Genomic DNA, 20,451 nt, shown 5'->3' with positions numbered 1-20,451 from the left:
GCTCAGCAATTTATATGCTGGAAATTCCAGGTTCCAACCTCAGTCTATGCTGAGCTAGGTGATGGCTCCTAGGGTCTTAATAGAGATTGGACAGTTGGCTTCAGCATTCTTGGACCAGACAGAGGAAAATAAGCCATGGTTCCTGTTCATCAAAACTATCCAGCAATCTTTGCTGGAAATGTATGCATCTTCATCAGATGCAGATAGGATCAGGTTTGATACTCTGCTTTGATGTACCCTGCAGATAATGAGCATTCTGGCACTTGCTGTCGAGGCTACTAAGATGAAGTGCTCATAGTACCATAGCACAGCTAGGAATTAACACATGTTCTGAAGAAGGGTCACTGACCTGAAACGTTAACTCTGCTTCTCTCTCCACAGATGCTGCCAGACCTGCTGAGTATTTCCAGCATTTCTTGTTTTTATTTAAGGAATTAACACATTTGGGAAGGGAGGAAAATTAATTTTAAAAGGTTAATGACTGGCAAAACGTCAGATACTGCGGGCTGAACTTTCCTGGTTGGGTCGCGATCCCGACATCGGCCTCAATTCCGGGTCTGGAACCTGGAAGAGACTGTGGCAGGATGTCGGTTGTGATCTTCCTGGAGGTGGCCAATTAGGAGCCCCATCCAATTAAGGACGGTGGGCAGACTATGGAAGCGGGAGGCCCAATAGGATGTCCAACCGGCAGATCTATTGAGAAACGTGAGGCTGCTGAGGGTGGGGTGCCTCAAAATGGAGGCACTCTTAGCAGCATTGAAAAAAATTAAAAATTTCTCATGGCCACAGCCATCAGGCCATCATTGTAGAGGAGGAATCCCTCCACAGGATGGCTTGCGGCCATGCCTGTGGCCATTGCATACCACTGGATTGTGCTGGGGTGATTGAGTGGAAGTGTCAATGGCCCCCTTGCCTGCTGCCAGGAGGTCGCATCCAGTTGCCAGCTATGCTCCAGCCTCAGCAGGGGGCTCATCCGCTGTCAGCAAAATCCCTGCGTCACCATCAACATTCCCTCGATAGGCTCATTATTTGGCTACCTGCCGCTACTGGGTGGGTAGCCTCAGCTGCATTGACCCCGCCTCCAGCAAGATCACTCAGCGGCAGGAACACGTCAGGTAGCTGACCCGATGCACTATTTTGCAACTTTGCTCCTGGTCCTGCCTCCACGACACTGTGAAAATTCAGCCTTGTTTCTCTAACCTCTGAAACACTCTCTCACACAATCGTATTGCATGGAACTTTGACCATTATATGTGGAAAGTTGCAATGCAGTTAATTATTGCTTTCTCAATCAGGACTTCTGGGAGCATGAGTTAATAAGTGGAAAAATTGAGATTTGCTTGTTGATTCATTTCTCCAGGTTAATGCTTCCTCCTAAAAATTAATGAGATGGTAATTTGATAAGATGTTCTTTCTTACAACCTTGCTCACTTTCCCCTAGCTCTTGGGCCCACTTCATCCTTATCAAGGACTTTTGCTAACCATATGAGTACACAGCACTGGATGTTAGATTAATGGATCATCTGTTGCACAAGTTGGGATAAAGGAGAAACATTTATATTTTCACAGGGCTCTGCCCTACACCTTAAGGATCCCTGAAAAATGTTCAACACCATATTGACCTTGAATGATTTACAGACATGAATGTGGACACCTGAAGCAGGCATTAGGATCCTTGCATATGCTAATGAGAAAAGAAGAAAAAAAGACTTGCATTTATATAGAGCCTTTCATGACCACCGGATGTCTCAAAGTACTTTACAGCCAATGAAGTACCTCTGAAGTATAGTCACTGTTGTAATGTAGGAAATGAGTACTAGAGTGATGAGGTGCTTAAGTCTATTTTAGCACCCCCACAACCCCTGCCCTCACTCAGATTTTCTTGGTATGGATGTGCCTTGTCCCTTATAATCTTCAGGGTTAACATGTAACCTGTTCAGTTGTCCGTCTGGGTTCTTCTATGCAGCTGCCTTAATATTGCTGCTGTATCAGGCTCCATCCATCATCAAAATTAATTCAAACCTCAGCTGCCATTCTCTCTGTACTCCAGAAAGAGTCGGGGATGAATTTCTGCAAGTGATATCTTGTTCTTCCTTTGTAACTTCAGTGGGAATCCCAGAGAAATAGCATAAATGGTATTTACACTGTTTCTCTTTGGTTCTCACAGTTCTTCCACATAAGTTACAGTGACAAGTGGAGGTTAACCCCCTGTATCTCTATACCCTACAGTAAAGTCTGCTAGGATCCATGTTGGGTAAATTCTGCTTTTTTCCTTGCATAATCCCTTGGGATGGTGGGATTGTTTTATGAGGAGACATTGCAGAAACTGGGCCTATATCCGCAAGAGTTTCAAAGAATGAGAGGTAATCTCATTGAAACTTACAAAATTCTTACAGGGTAGATGTGGATAGGACGTTTCTTCTGGCTAGAACAAGGGTACACAGTCTCAGAATAAGGGGCAGGCCATTTAAGACTGAGATGAGGAGGAATTTCCTTACTCAGAAGGTGATGAATCTTTTGAATTCTCTACCCCAGAGGGCTGTAGAAGCTCAATCATTGAGCATGTTCAAAACAGAAATTGATAGATTTCTGAATACTAACGTTATCAAGGGATATGGGGATAATGGGGAAAAATGGCGTAGAGGTAGATGATCCGCCATGATCTGTTTGAATGGCGGAGCAGGCTCGGTGGGCCAAATGGCCTACTCCTGCTCCTATTTCCTATGACCCTATGATAATGTTTTTTGGAAAGGTCTTTTCACTCAGCAACATTCAAGCTTCAGTTTCACCAGCTGGCGATTATAATGGGGAGATGAAGGATCATCTTATCTGCTGTCCAATTCTGCAGTAGACCCTTAAGTCAGTCATGTCGGCTTCCAAGTTCAGTTCCAGTCTATCTGACTTCCTTTCACACTTTGTAGCTGTTCTGTCCAGCATGGGCTGAATTTTGAAAGCTCACTGAGCTTCAAAAAAAGTGCGGCACACGCGTGATTTGTGCGCCGCTGAGCCGCCGCCATATTTCACGTAGTGTCTCATTTACATGGAGGGGCAGAACGACTGCCCCCGTTGACGTAGAGGGGGCGGCCACTCCATCCCCAGCAACGGTGTCCGGCACCACCGCACAGGCGCCGGTGCCATTTTTAAAGGGGTTCTAGCCCTTCAGTGATATTTAAACTTTTGAAGTTCCCAGTCTCCGGGAAATAAAAATAAAATCTTATTACAACTTTGAATCCCGTCTCCCACCCTCCCCCCCCCCCCCCCCCCCCACACACACAATGAGATATATATAAATTGCCTGTCCCCCCAGAAAAAACTTTGATTCATATCCTGAACTTTCCCTCCCGAATTTTATTCCCTTTGACCCTCAACCCCTTCCCACCATCCCTGCAACCAATCGTGTTTGTTTTTGCACCCCGCCCTGAAAAACTCCCTCCTCCCCATCCCCTCCAGGGCAATGTAGTGGATGTGGTATACATGGACTTTTAGATGGCTCTCGATAAAGTGCCACATAAGAGGCTCATGATTTGGAATAAGGGGGCAGGTACCAGAATGGATTGAAAGATGGTTGCAAAATAGAAAATGGAAATTAAGAATTATGAGAAGTTTCGTCGACTGGCACAAGTGGAAAGTTGTTCATCATATACAGATACATAAATCTCTGAAATTAGCAACACAAGTTGATAAGGCCATAAGGACTGCAAACAAAGTATTGGTGTTCATTTCTCGAAGAATAAAGTACAAAAGCAGAGAGGTAATGTTACATTTATATAGAACCTTGGTTGGAACACACGGATTACTGTGTGCAGTTCTGGTCTCTGTACTACAAAAAAGATATTAAAGCACTAAAGAAAATGCAGAAGAAATTTTCACGGATGTTATCAGAATTGAAAGGATGCGATTAATTGGATAGATTGAACAGGCTGTGGTTCTTTTCTCTGGTAATGAGAAGATTAAAAGGTGACCTGTTAGGGGTCTTTAAAATTCTGAAGGGGTTCAAGAGAGTGGATAGAGAAACCGTTTCCAGTTGTGGTAAGTTCAAAACAAGGAGGTATACATGTAAGATAGTTATTAACAGATCAAATAAAGAATTTAGGAGGAATTTCTTTACACAGAGTGGTATGTGGAATTTCTGCCTCATGGAGTGGTTGAAGCAGATAGCATTGGTGTATTTAAGAGGTGGTTTAATGTATACATGAGGGAGATGGGAATAGAAGGTTTTTTGGGGGGATGAGGTAATTAGATTGGGAGCCAGCTCATGTGGAGTATAAAAGCTGCCCTAGCCCAATTGGGCCGAATGGCCTGTTTCTATCAAACCTCTTATTTTCTTATATTCTCTTTTGGTGTTTTCATTCTTATTATAGTCCACAGAGGCACTCTTCTTCACTTGGTTTCTAACTTCTTTATTTATCCATGGAATTTTGAAACTACTTTTTAATGGAATATATATATATATATACACCTTTGCAATCTACCTTTGAGCAAGTATTTTTCGATATGAGGTAGTTAATAACTGGAAGGGAATGCCAGGGATGAAACCAGCACATCAGTCTCATTTAAAAAATGGCAAAATGCTATAAAGTGAAGTTGGGAGGGGTTGATATTCTGGAATCCTGAGAATAAATGGGTTGAAGGGCCAGCTTCATCCAAACCCATCTCTTGTTCTTGTGGTAATGCAGAATTAATGTATTAAATACATGTTTTTCCATTTACAACATAAGAGTTTCCTATTCTAAGAAATTTGTTCATAATGAATTGCCATATGAACTGTACCACAGAGGTATGTGTGTGCTGTTGTATTAAGTTTATCGTTCATTTATCTATCGTATATGTGTAACCATTATTGCACAAATATTATTTGTTACCACTGGATAGAGGAAGACATTGCTTTCATGTGTGCTGAAAGAAAAGTAATATTGCATTTTTCTCTTCTACTGATTATAGCTTCCTGTGACCAACTTAACGATATAAAAGAAATTATTTACACAAAAGATGATGCTGATAAAGCCAGTAGTTCTTCAAGTCATGTGTTACTGGAACATCAGAGTTTGATTTTCCATTCAGGTGAGTAACTCATCTTAGAAAGCTTTTCTGGCAGTTGGGAGATATGTTTGGTTTCAGTGGCCCTGGGAACATAGAAACACAGGAAATAGGAGCTGGAGTAGGCCATTCAGCCCTTGAGCCTGCTCTGCCATTCAACTAGATCACGGCTGATCTTCTACCTCAATACCATTTTCCCACACTATCCCAGTATCCCCTGATATCTTTAATATCTGGATATCTATCGATCTCTGTTATGAAGATACTCAATGACTGAGCCTCCGGAGCCCTCTGCGGTAGAGAATTCCAAAATTCACCACCCTCTGAGTGAAGAAATTCCTCCTCATCTCAGTCCTTAATGGTCCACCTCTTATTCTGAGACTGTGTCCCCTGGTTCTAGACACCCCCCGCCCCCGCACCCCCCAGCCAGGTGAAAAATCCTTCCTGCAACAACCCTGTCGAGCCAAGTAAGAATTTTGTGAGCTTCAATGAGATCCATTCTCATTCTTCGAAACTCTAGAGAATACAGGCCCCGTCTCCTCAATCTCTCCTCATAGGACAATCCTGCCATCCCCAGGAATCAGTCTGGTGAACATTTGTTGCACTCCCTTCCTCAGGTAAGGAGACCAAAACTGTACACAGTACTCCAGGTGTGGTCTCACCAAGGCTCTATACAATTTCAGCAAGACATCTTTACTCCTGTACTCAAATCCTCTTGCAATAAAGATCAACATACCATTTGCCTTCCTAATTGCTTACTGCACCTGAACAAAGGAACAAAGAGAACAAAGAAAATTACAGCACAGGAACAGGCCCTTCGGCCCTCCAAGCCTGCGCCGATCCAGATCCTCTATCTAAACATGTCGCCTATTTTCTAAGGGTCTGTATCTCTTTGCTTCCTGCCCATTCATGTATCTGTCTAGATACATCTTAAAAGATGCTATCGTGCCCGCATCTACCACCTCCGCTGGCAACGCGTTCCAGGCATCCACCACCCTCTGCGTAAAGAAGTTTCCACGCATATCCCCCCTAAACTTTTCCCCTCTCACTTTGAACTCGTGACCCCTAGTAATTGAATCCCCCACTCTGGGAAAAAGCTTCTTGCTATCCACCCTGTCTATACCTCTCATGATTTTGTACACCTCAATCAGGTCCCCCCTCAACCTCCGTCTTTCTAATGAAAATAATCCTAATCTACTCAACCTCTCTTCATAGCTGGTGCCCTCCATACCAGGCAACATCCTGGTGAACCTCCTCTGCACCCTCTCCAAAGCATCCACATCCTTTTGGTAATGTGGCGACTAGAACTGCACGCAGTATTCCAAATGTGGCCGAACCAAAGTCCTATACAACTGTAGCATGACCTGCCAACTCTTGTACTCAATACCACGTCCGATGAAGGAAAGCATGCCGTATGCCTTCTTGACCACTCTATTGACCTGCGTTGCCACCTTCAGGGAACAATGGACCTGAACACCCAAATCTCTCTGGACATCAATTTTCCCCAGGACTTTTCCATTTACTGTATAGTTCACTCTTGAATTGGATCTTCCAAAATGCATCACCTCGCATTTGCCCTGATTGAACTCCATCTGCCATTTCTCTGCCCAACTCTCCAATGTATCTATATTCTGCTGTATTCTCTGACAGTCCCCTTCACTATCTGCTACTCCACCGATCTTAGTGTCGTCTGCAAACTTGCTAATCAGACCACCTATACTTTCCTCCAAATCATTTATGTATATCACAAACAACAGTGGTCCCAGCACGGATCCCTGTGGAACACCACTGGTCACACGTCTCCATTTTGAGAAACTCCCTTCCACTGCTACTCTCTGTCTCCTGTTGCCCAGCCAGTTCTTTATCCATCTAGCTAGTACACCCTGGATCCCATGCGACTTCACTTTCTCCATCAGCCTACCATGGGGAACCTTATCAAACGCCTTACTGAAGTCCGTGTATATGACATCTACAGCCCTTCCCTCATCAATCAACTTTGTCACTTCCTCAAAGAATTCTATTAAGTTGGTAAGACCTGCATGTTACTTTCAGTGACTTATGAACAAGAACACGCAGGTCCCTTTGGACATCAACACTTCCCAATCTCTCACCATTTAAGAAATACGCTGCATTTCTGTTTTTCCTACCAAAGTGGATAACTTCACATTTTTCCACATTATATTCCATCTGCCATGTTCTTGCCCACTCACTTAGCCTGTCTAAATCCTCTTGAAGCCTCTTTGCATCCTTCTCACAACTCGCGTTCCTACCTAGTTTTGTGTCATCAGCAAACTTGGAAATATTACAGTTGGTCCCCACATCCAAATCATTGATATAGATTGTGAATAGCTGGGGCCCAAGCACTGATTCTTGCGGTCCCCCACTAGTCACAGCCTGCCAACTTGAAAATGACCCGTTTATTCCTACTCTCTGTTTTCTGTCTGTTAACCAATTCTCAATCCATGCCAGTATATTACCCCCAATCCCATGTGCTTTAATTTTGCTTACTAGCTTCTTTTGTGGGACCTTATCAAAAGCCTTCTGAAAGATCCAAATAGACTACATCCACTGGTTATGAACATACATACATTCCAATCTGCAGGAACTGCTCCAGAATCTATAGAATTTTGGAAGATGATCACCACTGCATCCACTACCTCTACAGCCACCTCTTTCAATATTCAGATGCAGATCATCAGGTTCGGGGGATTTATCAACTTTCAGTCCCTTTAATTTCTCCAGTACTACTTTTTTTACTAATACTAATTTCTTTCAGTACTTCATTCTCGCTAGTCCCCTGGTTCTCTAGTATTTCTTGGAGGTCTTTTGCATCTTCCTTCGAGATCGATGGCAGCCTCTTAAAATCAAGCCCGAAGTATTTATTTAGTTCGTCTGCCATTTCCTTATTCCCCATTGTAAATTCCCCCAAGTCTGCCTGTAATGGGCCTACATTTGTCTTTGCTGGTCAATTCCTTTTTACATGCTATAGAAGCTTTTACAGTTCATTTTTATGTTTCTCACTAGTTTACTTTCATACTCTATTTTCTCTTTCTTTATCAGTTTATTGGTCCTCCTGGGCTAGGGAAGGGAGAAATCCATCAGGATTCCTGTTTCTGATTGCAGTGTAGTTGAACCCCTGTTAGCAAGTGTTTAAGAGGATGTCAGTTGAGGACAGCTTCTGCTATGGCTGGGTGGCACCTATGGTGGAACAGTCTGCTGACACTCACTGGCTAGACTCATAGAATGGAGAAAAGCCATTTAAGCAAGGTAACATGCTGGCATCCGTGGAACAATGATTTAGAATGGAGTGCAGGAAATAAGTTTGATACGTGAATAATCTTGTGGCCTGGCGTTTGCACAATATGCTTGATGGTGACTTTCGAATCCTTGATGCCCACTGGGAAAATTGAAAAAGCATTGTGAAAAATTATAACAAGAAAGACTGCAACTGCAGGAAATCTGGAATAGAAACATGACATTGGAAATACATTGCGCTGGTCTGCTAATAAATATAAGACAGATTAATACCTGTAAACAAAAACGTGAAACAATGGCCTGTTTTCTTTTAGATGCTGGTGGACTTGATTTGTATTTCAACCATTCTATATCATATAATGCCAGTGAATCCAGCTCTCCCACTGTGGTTAAAGCTGCAAATTTTTATTTCTATTTTTGATCGTTTTTCAATGTGACTTCTTAGTATTAGGTAATTTCTCTCATCCTACATAGTTAAGAAGATGGGAAGAAACTTGCTGTCAGACTTTCATCATCACTGTTACCAGACAGGTGCATGCAGAGACATGAGTCCACTATATGCTTTTTAATTTTTCCTCAAATGATCAATACTTACCCAGTGAAGAATCTCCAATTTAAATTGTTCAGCTATGAGATTTCCAAATGCCTCTAAAAATAATAAATTGGTGAAACAGTTTGATGCTAAATGTAGGGTAGATTTTTATGCTCTCCCGCGTGGCAGGTTTGAAGGCAGGGAGAGCATATAATTGGGCGAGATGTTCGCAGGGGGGACTCTGCTGCCATCCCACTTCACCGAAATTTAGTCTGGGCGGGAAGGCCTGTGAATGGCCTTCCCGCCCCGCCGCCAATTGAGGCCCTTAACTGGGTACTTAACCCCCAATTAAGCGCCTCTTCCTGCCACAGCCGCAATTACCTGTGCGACGGGCAATTCTGCCAGGACACAGGAAGCACAGCACGAAAAAATGTGCGGGCTGCTTCCTGCGGGGTGGGGAGAGGATCTCTCATTCAAAGACACTTAGTGTGAACGAGGGGGCCTGCTGAGGGCTGCCCTCACTCTTGCTGCCAACCCCCGTCCCCTATGACCCCCACCCCATGAGACTCCTCCCGCCCCTGACCTCCCTTAAGCCTGGGTCCAGCGCCATTCCTCTGTGTCTGGTCGTTGTAGTTACAGCAGCAGCCGCCACCTTCGCGGTGGCACTGCAGCTGCCAACCTTTGATTGGCCAGCAGCTCTGCAAGACCAAGACCTCCGACGACAGGGATCTAAATTCTACGGAATGCCTGCAGTTAAGTGCCTGATTATTACTAAATTCGGCAGGCATTGTACAAGAGGCAATACGAGGATCTCAGCATTGGTTTCCCCCACGTCGAGACCCCCCAGCCGCTAGCCATAAAATTCCACCCGTAGTTTCATTCTAAATAGTATGTTTCTGATGGTATCAAACTGGAGCAGCGCAGATCAGAAAGAGACACCCAAGGGCTCGATTTTAACTCTGGGCGGGATCATGGCCTAAGGAGTGGCGAGGCTGTCCAGGAGCGACAGCAGGCAGATACAGCTGATTTTAACACCTGAGCCTTAATAGCATTCACTTGCCAAATTCCCAACCAAATAGACAGAGGTCGGTGGGAAGCGACTCCCTAGCTTAAAATCGGGCAGTGGAATGCTATCGCCACGGACCAAACGGGTAAGGTCACTGGCACAAGGTAAGTATTCCAGGAGGGTAATCCTGCTCAGCTGATGGGCAAGAAAGCCCAGAGCAGGGGAGGCCCAAGGTTTCCTTGTGTGGCCCAGAGGGGCACTTTGTTCCTCCTGGCCCATGAAAGAAACCAAAACATGATGTAAAAATGTACTTTACTGGGCCTCTTCTCACAGTTCCTGCAGTTCCCAGCAGCTTTTGCCAGATGGCAGGGCCCCCACTGTTTATCTGCTCAGGTCTCAAGTTAATATGGCAGATCAGGACCTGTTTATGTCATCAGAGCCCAATCTGCATATTTAAAGAGGACCCTGCTGGCTTGAGTGGGTGTCCTTGCCACCCAAAATTTAAAATTGCAGTCGGCCAGATCACAGCGGGAAGGAAGTGGGTAAGTCCTCTGCTCCATTTTAACTGCATTCCCCCACCCTCTCGGCCTGTTTTCTGTCAGGCAGGGGGAGTTAAAATCAAGCCCTCAATCTCTAAAATTATAACCCAGTATTTATTAACTGTATTTTTCACTGTACAGATCTGAACAGCAAACAAATGGCCTTGTCTGTCCAGCAACCAGCTACAAGCAGTCTGCATCAAGGGGGTTTACAGTCACAGCATGAGATGCAGCTGTTAGTGGAGGCACACTCGTATGTCCCACAGGAAAACAAAAATGGACAAGAAGATGGGGCTGAAGAAGAGAACATATTCTACTTCTGAATGCCCTTCAACATCAGCACTTTTGAGTCAAACTGGAACAACATATGGCCACCTTGATCTCTTGGTCACATTCAGTTAAATGTTACAAGTAGTGAAATCTGGCAGTTAATTCTTTACTAAGCCTTATAGATACAGATATGCTTATGAACCTTGAAGTTTCATGAAATTTATTACACTTTTCAGTTTAGTGATAAGATTGTAATGTATGAAATAATATATCATCTATTATGTCATGCTAGCTGAAGCAGTTATAAATCAGAAAAGACCATATCTAACTTGCAGTCTTCTAATTTCAAGGACAGGTTTTGATATTTTGCCTGCAGTTCTTAAGTTATTAATTACAATAATCTGATTTTCTTTAATCAAAGGTCCAGTTTCTAAATTTAAATACTATTTTACTTGCTCAGTTTAAGCTTAATTTCCCAGGGTCACAGTGGCCTTCCACTGTGCAGGTTCTATTTTATTTTATTAAGTCTACTGCCTGTAGTTATTAAAATTGTTTGGTGTGATTTATTGCCTATTTAGCCATCACTAAAGTTGGTTTTCAATTGCAGTTTGATCCTTCCCATCATGTGTATTGTATATATACATTTTTTCAGTTACATATCATGAAGTTTCCTTGTGAGGTGTTTGATCTATTTAAGCCCAACTTTTTGTACTTTCTTTTCACATACTTGGAGCGTACAAGTGTTATGGCCTAGGAGAGACCATTATACTCCATCTGAGTAGTCATTAGCTATGCAAATATCATAACCTCCTAGTTTCTCATAACTTTCAATTGCTTTCTGTGACATATAGCTATCTAATTCTCCATTGAATTTGCCAACACCATCCATCTCCACTGATTCACAGGGCAATTTGTTCCATATATTCAACATCCCCTGTGTAAAGCCGTTAAATGAAAACTGCCTGTTCACTTTCCTTCTTATGTCTGTGACCCTTATTGTAGAATGTATGTTTATAACATAGTACTGTATTAAAGAAAGAATGAACTTGCATTTATATAGTGCCTTGCAGGACCCCATGATGTCCCAAAGCGCTTTACATCCAATAAGCTCTTGAGTTTAATTTATCTATACCCCTTAGTTTCTGGAACATATCAATATCATTTCTTGCACATGCCCTCCCCATAGTCCAGGTAGCTAATCCAAAGTATCAGTTTAGTTCACTATAATGTCCCCAGTGCCGTGTTATCCTCACTGTAGTATGGTGACCAGAATCGTATACAGTACTCCAGGTGGTGCCATAGCACTGCTTTGTATTAGTTCATTGCCACTTTCTGAGATTTGTGCTTTATTCCTCTGGTGCAGTCTTGTTTGGTTTTTTTTCATTGTTCCTGCACATTGTTCTGATGGTTTCAAAAGACTACCCACATCTCCCATATCTCTTTCCTCTGCTGTGACCTGCAGAATAATGCCAATTAGGTTATATTCCCACTGCTTATTCACCTTCCTCAGTCTCATTCCTTTGCGGACAGCAAGTGCCACTTAGTCTCATTTCCCAATCTAAAATCTCCTTTTGTATTTGCTCTGTTTGTTCTGTTATTTGTAGTCCTTTTCCCCTTCACCCGCATACCCAGCTTTGATAGTATCAACATGCTTCACTTGTTCTCCCACTTCCAAATAATTTTCATGTATTGCAAACAATAATGGGCAAGCACTGATTCCCAGAGCAGCCTGCTAGATATCTCCTTCCAGCTAATGCAGTTCCATGTATCGTTTTCTCTGATTCAGCCAATTTCCAATTCACTTCAGGAATTTGGCTGCCATTTATGGTAATATGTCCCTTAAGTTTGTTAACCATGAAAATAGCCAACCAGTAGTGTTTGCATTTCTTGCTGAACTGTTATTAATGGCAATCTCTGGTCCTGTTTATTCCCATTTATTTTGGATTGTCAAGATTTGTTGCACAAGCTTTTTCTGAACTACTAACTAAGTTCACGACAATGGTATGGAATTTCTTTCATCTTTATTGCTCCAGCAACCCCCCCCCCCCCCCCCTCCCCCTGCCCTACAGGATGGCCACCTTAATACAGGAGCTTTTGGGTCATGGTATAGGGATGCATACTAACATCTATGTTTATGTTATCATTTATAATAAAGGGAGTGGAGTATAAGAGTAAAGAATTATTGCTGCAATTGTATGGGGCCTTGGTGAAGTCACACTAGGAGTACTGCGTACAGTTTTGGTCTCCTTACTTAAGGAAGGATATACTTGCCTTAGAGAGAGTGCACTGAAGTTTCACTGGACTGATTCCTGGGATGAGGGGATTGTCCTATGAGTAGACCAGGCCTATATTCCCTAGCATTACGAAGAATGAGAGGTGATCTAATTGAAAAATATAACATTCTTAAGGGGCTTGACAGAGTTGACGCTGGGAGGATGTTTCCTTTGGCTGGAACTAAGGGGTCTCAACCTTAGAATAAGGGGTCAGCCATTTAGGACTGAGATGCGAAGAAATTTTTCACTCATAGGACAGTGACCCTTTGGAATTCTCTACTGCAGAGAGCTGTGGATGCACAGTCATTGAGTATATTCATGTCAGAGATTGACAGCTTTTTGGATACTGAGGGAATCAAGGGATATGGGTACAGTGTGGGAAGTTTTAGCTGAGAGAGATCAATTATGATCTTACTGAATGGTGGAGCAGGCTTGAGGGGCCGAATGACCTACAGCTGCTCCTATTTCTTTTGTTGTTAAATCTGGAATGGCTACCAAACATTATCTACATTTGCACTTCAGTTATTGATGATTTTGTACATAAATCTATCAAATGGCAGTGGCTTAATTGGGTTACAGAACCAATTTAATCAATCAGTGCTAAGAAAATGTTCATTATCCATGTACAGTGGTGCAGTGGTTAGCACCGCAGCTTCACAGCTCCAGGGACCCGGGTTCGATTCTGGGTACTGCCTGTGCGGAGTTTGCAAGTTCTCCCTGTGTCTGCGTGGGTTTTCGCCGGGTGCTCCGGTTTCCTCCCACATCCAAAGACTTGCGGGTGATAGGTAAATTGGCAGTTGTAAATTGCCCCTAGTGTAGGGAGGTGATGGGGAATATGGGATTACTGTAGGGTTAGTATAAATGGGTGGTGTAGGGTTAGTATAAATGGGTGGTTGTTGGTCGGCACAGACTCGGTGGGCCGAAGGGCCTGTTTCAGTGCTGTATCTCTAAAAAAAAAAATAAACTGCAGGGAGGAATCTGTGCTCCTCTACAACTCTGTCCTCTTTTAAGTCGCTCCTTAAAACTGACCTCTTTGCCCAACCTGAGGTCACATTTCCTAATATATCTTTATGTGGCTTAGTGTTAAATAACATTCCAGGAAGTGCCTTGGCATGTTTTTACTATGTTAAAGGCAAGTTTTTTTTGTTCTAGAGTGGAGTTGGTTAAGACTCATGGACACCGGAAGGGCATAAAGGACTAACAAAAATCATTCATTCTTATTTGGTTGGCACTTGAAATGTAAATAAGGTCATGTCTACTATATTAGGCTGGATTGCAATTGGATTTAAATTAGAGTAGTGTAATATACACAAGTGATTAAAAAGCTTACCAATGATAAGGTGATTATTATCAAATAAATGTAATCCTCAGAACTCAGAGTAGATCATATTCACAAGTCGGTTCATTCATAAGAGCTCTTTACCCTGTTTCCTAGCTGCTGTTAACCTTTACAATACCCAATCTCTCTACACTTACATCCCCTACCAGGATGGTCTGAGGGCTTTCTGCTTCTTCCTTGAACGGAGGCCCAACCAATCCCCACCACCACCCTCCTCCTCTGCCTGGCTGAACTTGTTCTTACATTGAACAACTTCTCCTTCAACACCACTCACTTCCTTCAAATAAAAGGTGTTGCTATGGGTACCCACATGGGTCCTAGTTATGTCTGTCTTTTTGTGGGATATGTCGAACATTCCTTGTTCCAATCCTACTGAGGCCCCCTTCCCCAACTCTTTTCCAGTACGTTGACGACTGTATCGATGCTGCTTCCTGCTCTCGCCCCGAACTGGAAAACTTCATCAACTTTGCTTCCAATTTCCATCCTTTTCTCACCTTTACATGATGTATCTCTGACACTTCCCTTACCTTCCTCAACTTCTCTGTCTCCTTCTCTGGGGATAGGCTGTCCACTAATATTCATTATAAGCCCACCAACTCCCACGACTATTTTGGATACACTTCCTCACACCCTGTTTCCTGTTAGGACTCCATCCCATCCTCCCAGTTTCTCCATCACTGACTCATCTGTTCTGATGATGCAACCTTGCACAACAACCTCAACTGAGGAATCCCCCTTACTGTGGTTGACAGGGCCCTCAACTGTGTCCGACCCATTTCCCACACTTCTGCCCTTACCCCTTCCCCTCCCTACCAGAACCGCGACAGGGTTCCCCCTGTTCTCACTTTCCATCCCACCAGCCTCCACATCCAAAGGATCATCTTTTGCCATTTCTGCCACCTCCAGCGTGATGCCTCCACCAAACACATCTTCCCCTCCCCTCCCCTGTCAGCATTCTGAAGGGATCACAACACCCTGATCCACTCCTCCATTGCCCCCAACACCTCGTCCCCTTTCCACGGCATCTTCCCATGCAATCGCAGGAGGTGTAATACCTGCCCTTTTACCTCCTCTCTCCTCACCATCCAAGGCCCCAAACACTCCTGCCAGGTGAAGCAGCGATTTACTTGTATTTCCTTCAATTTAGTATACTGTATTCACTGCTCACAATGCGGTCTCCTCTACACTGGGGAGACCAAACATAGATTGGGTGACCGCGTTGCAGAACACCTCTGTTCAGTCCAAAAGCATGACCCCGGGCTTGCCATTTCAACACCACTACCCTCCTCCCCTCCCTGCTCTCATGCCCACGTTTCTGTCCTTGGCCAGCTGCAGTGTTCCAGTAACCATCAACGCAAGCTCGAGGAACAGCACCTGATCTTTCGATCAGGCACTCTACAGCCTTGTGGACTCAACATTGAGTTCAACGATTTCAGAGCATAACTGACCTTTTTAAAATATTTTTCTATTTTTTTATCATTTTATTTTATTTTTTAACCATATGCCTGTGTTTCATGTGCTTTTGGATAGAGCTGCTCATTGCCCTGTCATTAACACTCTCTCTGGACTAATGCTTTGTCTTTCATAACTAGCTTTAACACTCTCTTTGCCTTTGTCTCATGACATGTTTGTTACTTAATCTCTCCTGCCCTCTGTCCTATCATACACCTTCCCTTTTGTTCTCTTCCCCACCAAACCACACCCTGCAGCAAGCTGAAAAAATGGCGGCCCACCTACACGGGCCGCACGCCATAGAGCCACCGCGACCTTGTGCGGTGGTTCATTTAAATAGTTGGGGCAGCCTGTCACCCCCCCCCCCCCCCCGCCCCAATCATATGTAGGGGGTGGGCTGTCCGTCCCCGGCAATGGCGTCAGCTGCCTGTATACTGAAGCTATTTTTAAAGGGCAGCCAGCCTTGCCAGAATATTTAAATTTTTAGAGTGATATCCCCCCAGAATTAAATAATTCAAGTTGCAATGCCTATTTCCCACCCCCCAATAACAATTACATTAACTATTTGTCCTTCCCCCCCCCCTCCCAAAAACATTTACCTTTAACATCTGACCTTCCCTCCCCGCAAACTGCACCAAATGTAAAGTGTAACCCTTCCCACCATCCTTTACACCCATGATATTAATTTGACCCCTTCCTGCACGCCCCCCCCCCACCACCCCCGACACTGATAAACTTACCTCCTCCCCACTCCCCACCAGTGTTGTGCCTCGTTTCCCCAGATAGGATCTGCAGGCGTGGGGTGCCAGCTGCCACACCGAAGATCGCGGTGGGCCCTCAAGATCGTGGGTGAGTGTATTTAAATTAATTAATTTTATTGATTTCAATATTCAAATTGTGGTCCCGTTGCCCAGTGGCAGAAGTGCTGCCCTGGAGCCTCGCCGCCACTGGGAGGATCAGGCCAGGCCCTGCTGGCATCGTGGTCCATGGCGGGCATCATCTGGAGCCATCGTCAGACACCCCCTCCCACCCTACTATGGATCACGACGTCGAGGGCTGCTTAAAATCCAGCCCTCTGTTTTTATTATTAATAATATTAAATGCCTGACACCTCTGAGTGATTGTTCAGGTGTGTTAAATATCTATTTGCTTCAGGAATTGAATATATTAGACCTTGATCCACAATGATAATATGGATGAAATTAGATTGAATGAGAACGTAGATGTTGCATTTATCTATAACCATTACTGTCTAAAACAATGCTAGATCCTGCTCAATAATTTTGTTTCAAATCATGTAAACTGTTTTATAACTGTGCTGTTTACAGTGCCCTTATTCTGAACCATCAGAATGTGCATTCTGTTCTATTTTATAGCATCAGCAAGTACTAAGTCCAAATACTGCTCAGATGATCACTAACCAAGTCAAAAAAATTGAATTACTAAACCAGTCAAACTCAATCAACCTGCTTATAGACCAAAAATCAGAGTAACATCAGGTTATATGATATATGCAAATACTATCGAATACAGGTTTAGGACTATATATCTTTACACATCTACAGCCAGTAGATTTCAAGATGTACCAATAGAGCCAATATTTTACCAATGCAAATCATTACTGAATGAATTAGTGGTAATTATTAGGTGGGATGGAGGTTAGGAAAGAGTAATTTCTTTTAGCCAGTGCAAAATTGACCAGTCGATTCTAATAAATTACCAAGTGCTTATACCCCAGCTACACCACAAAGGTAATAAATCTGGTATGGATTCCTCTTAAAATCAGTCTTTGGAGTATAGACACCAGCATCAGCATAGTGTAAACATAGCCCTGTTGTGAGGTCAGAGTATGTTTTTCACCTGTGTTATGATCTCCGGTCAAAAGGAGATGCTCTTATGATATATTGCACTACACCTGCTTACCAGACTGCAGTCGAGTAAATGGAGATTTTCGACTGGTGCCCAGACTGAGGTCATTGTGGTACAAGTGTAAATGTGGCTTTAAGACCTCTGATATAAGCACCAGAAGACACTGCCTCCAGCAGCAATAACCTGAAGTATTTATACGCTGACTCTACGGCCAGGATTTTATGGGCCCCTCGAGGCAGGGTCGGAGACGGGGAGGCACGGAGTATCGCGGCAGGGGTCGGAGGGCCCGTTGCTAAGCAATCTTGCCGGGGTGAGATAGGCCAATGATAGTCTTCCCGTCCGGAGGCCAATTGAGGCCCTGACGTGGCCTATTAACAGCAAATTAAGGGCCTTTTCCCGCTGCTGCTGGGATCCTATCTTGGGGAGGTCACCTTGTAACACAAGGCAACAATGCCCCCTCCCTGTGGGCTTGGGGGGGTGGGGTCCCTCCTTCACGGGCAATCTGTAGCCCATGGAGGTCCCCTGCCGGGAACCACTTCACCCCCACCGGGGCCGCCCCTCCCCCTTGACTGCACGACCACCCCCTCACCCGTCCCTCAGCAAAGCCTGCCGGGCTGACCCTGGCGACACCGCCTCACCTACCTCTGTTCCGGGGTTCCAGCACTGGGCCTGGGACAGAGGTCTCTGCAGTATCAGCAGTGGCCACCATTCCCAGTGGAACTGCTGAGCTCCCAGCCCTCTGATTGGCTGACAGCACATGGAGGTGGGATCCCTGTTTTTAAAGGGATTTAAAGTGAAACTTTGATGGGGAAAGACCGGAGGATCACTCCGGGTGGACACGAAAAGGCAGAGGCAGGATTTCCCCTGCCTTTTCAGCCCGGAGCCCCGCCTCCTACACAAAATCCAACCCTACATGTGTCTTAAATGGCACCTTTAATGAATTATTGTAATTTTGGCACCTAAGATTCAAATCAATGGGGGGAAATTAGCAATATTGTAGCAATAGCTTCCTGCGGAAGTGTATAAAACTTTCTTTTAATTTGGGGAGGGTCAGAAGTCAGAATATGTGTTGTTTTCATCACGACATCAATTCTCAAACAATGTAATGAAGTGTTTTCCACTATTTACATATTCATGTGTGGTGGTGAGGGGGTGGATTGCTCAACGCCATGAGTGGTGATCCTTTAAAACCTGAGCTGATCATTTCAAGATGGTGGGTGAAGGATAGATTATTGAACACCCATGAAAATGGCTTACAGGAGTTTCAGCACCATAGTGTCACAGATTGGAAATAAATTCTTCAGCATGCAGTTACTTCCTGCTAATGCTGCAAAAATGTTTTGTAACTGGAAAGTTGATTATACATAAACCCTAAAGTAGAACCTCAGCTAAAACATTAGCCACATTATTAAATGTGGTAAGTCATCACACAAGTCACATCTGCTCTGCACTAGATTAGACTTAGTCAAGTATGTACAGTTTATTGTTTTAATGAGTTTAAAAAAAATATATACACACATTTAACCAAACAAAGGCTTTTGATGGCTACCGTACATCTTGAACTTGTAAATACTGAACTGAATATATCTTCATTGGTTTCTTCTATTTCTTGCACTTTTAATATTTAGAATTGCTGTTTTTGTTTTAAAAAAAGCAAATTGCAAAACACTGGTTTTTAAAAAAAAAAATCTGTAGTTAAGGTGAAAATGTGCATCTAGTGTCATCAGCCTCTTAAAAGATCATGACAAATGTAATTATTTCTTATGTAAAAAAAGAAATGTTGAATTTTATAAAATGTTCCAAATGAACCTTATCTGGCAGGCAATTTAATAAAGTCTGAACAGATGTTTTGGAGTGTCTTTGTGCATTGTATTTAACTAACTCTTCAGCTGCTGATATTTGTATAGCAAAACATGGAATGTAACTAACTGTTCGAGCATTCAGGTCACTGATGAGAAAAGAGCCTTAGTTAATTGGCTTCTCAGTTGTTTTTAAAATGCACAGAGCTCTGAACAATTTTTCAAATGCAGAGGTAGAGTAAATTGCGGCAAAAAAATCACTTAAAAATAGAACTCCAAGAAGAAAATTACCATTGGGAAAACCTAACCTTTAAATATCTCTGGATATAATGCATGAAGTAGTAATTGGGTGTGATTTATCATTCAAATAGAAAGTAATTATGCCAATGAGCTGCTTCTTGGCAGGAAAGATTAAAAACTTAATTAGTTTAAAAAGTAGGCCACCAAGGGCCATCAGGCATTGATCACATCTCTGGTTTAGCAGCATCCGGCATTTCATTTTGAATGTAAATGCCATTGAACACATCATTCATCTTGTTTATTTGCTTTAAAGCAAATTAAATAGCTTTTCTGTCTTTGACTAAGATGCTTCTTTCCAAATGTTACTGTTGGAGTATCTGTTCCCCCTTATATTTCCTTTATCTTTCCTCCTGATGACAAGACTCATGGGTACCTCTATCAGGTGCTCATTCCTAATATCTAAGACATGGGGACCATCAAAGCTGAGCTCAATTCTATCTTCACCTGATGTCTGCACATGCATTGGCCAGCAGGGATCAGTGGATAGTGATGAGGAGCTGGTTGCCCAGCTAATCTTCTGCCATTCTGGCCCAGGGTACTGAGACCAAATGTAAACACCACAACTACAGCTGTGGTTGAAAGCAGACCTTGGATCAAACAGAGCCCCCATCTCTCAACAGTGTATTTAACTCATGCAGCCATCCGGATGCTTCTTGGTGACGTCTGTTGGTGCATTACTATTATTGGCAAATTAATACAGTGACATGAGGGCCAGCCTTAACTTTAGAAAGGCACTGTCTTCATGAAGTACTGTTCGGCAAGAGACTGAGTAGCACAGTG

At 43.5% G+C, this 20,451-nt stretch overlaps 1 protein-coding gene across 3 annotated transcripts in view; it reads left to right on the top strand.

The window, feature by feature from the left end:
* arhgef28a (Rho guanine nucleotide exchange factor (GEF) 28a) overlaps positions 1–19,347 on the top strand; it is a 564,358-nt gene extending 545,011 nt beyond the window's left edge. For all 3 annotated transcript variants that reach the window (XM_068029539.1, XM_068029540.1, XM_068029543.1), the window contains 2 exons: positions 4,942–5,061; positions 10,511–19,347. In XM_068029539.1, coding sequence (XP_067885640.1) covers positions 4,942–5,061; positions 10,511–10,692 — 302 coding nt within the window. In that variant the 3' untranslated portion in view covers positions 10,693–19,347. The remainder of the gene's footprint in view (positions 1–4,941; positions 5,062–10,510) is intronic.
* The last annotated feature ends 1,104 nt before the right edge of the window (positions 19,348–20,451 follow it).

Source organism: Heterodontus francisci, chromosome 4 (assembly GCF_036365525.1).
Source record: "Heterodontus francisci isolate sHetFra1 chromosome 4, sHetFra1.hap1, whole genome shotgun sequence".
Taxonomy (NCBI): domain Eukaryota; kingdom Metazoa; phylum Chordata; class Chondrichthyes; order Heterodontiformes; family Heterodontidae; genus Heterodontus; species Heterodontus francisci.
This window is presented reverse-complemented; position numbering and strand designations above follow the sequence as displayed.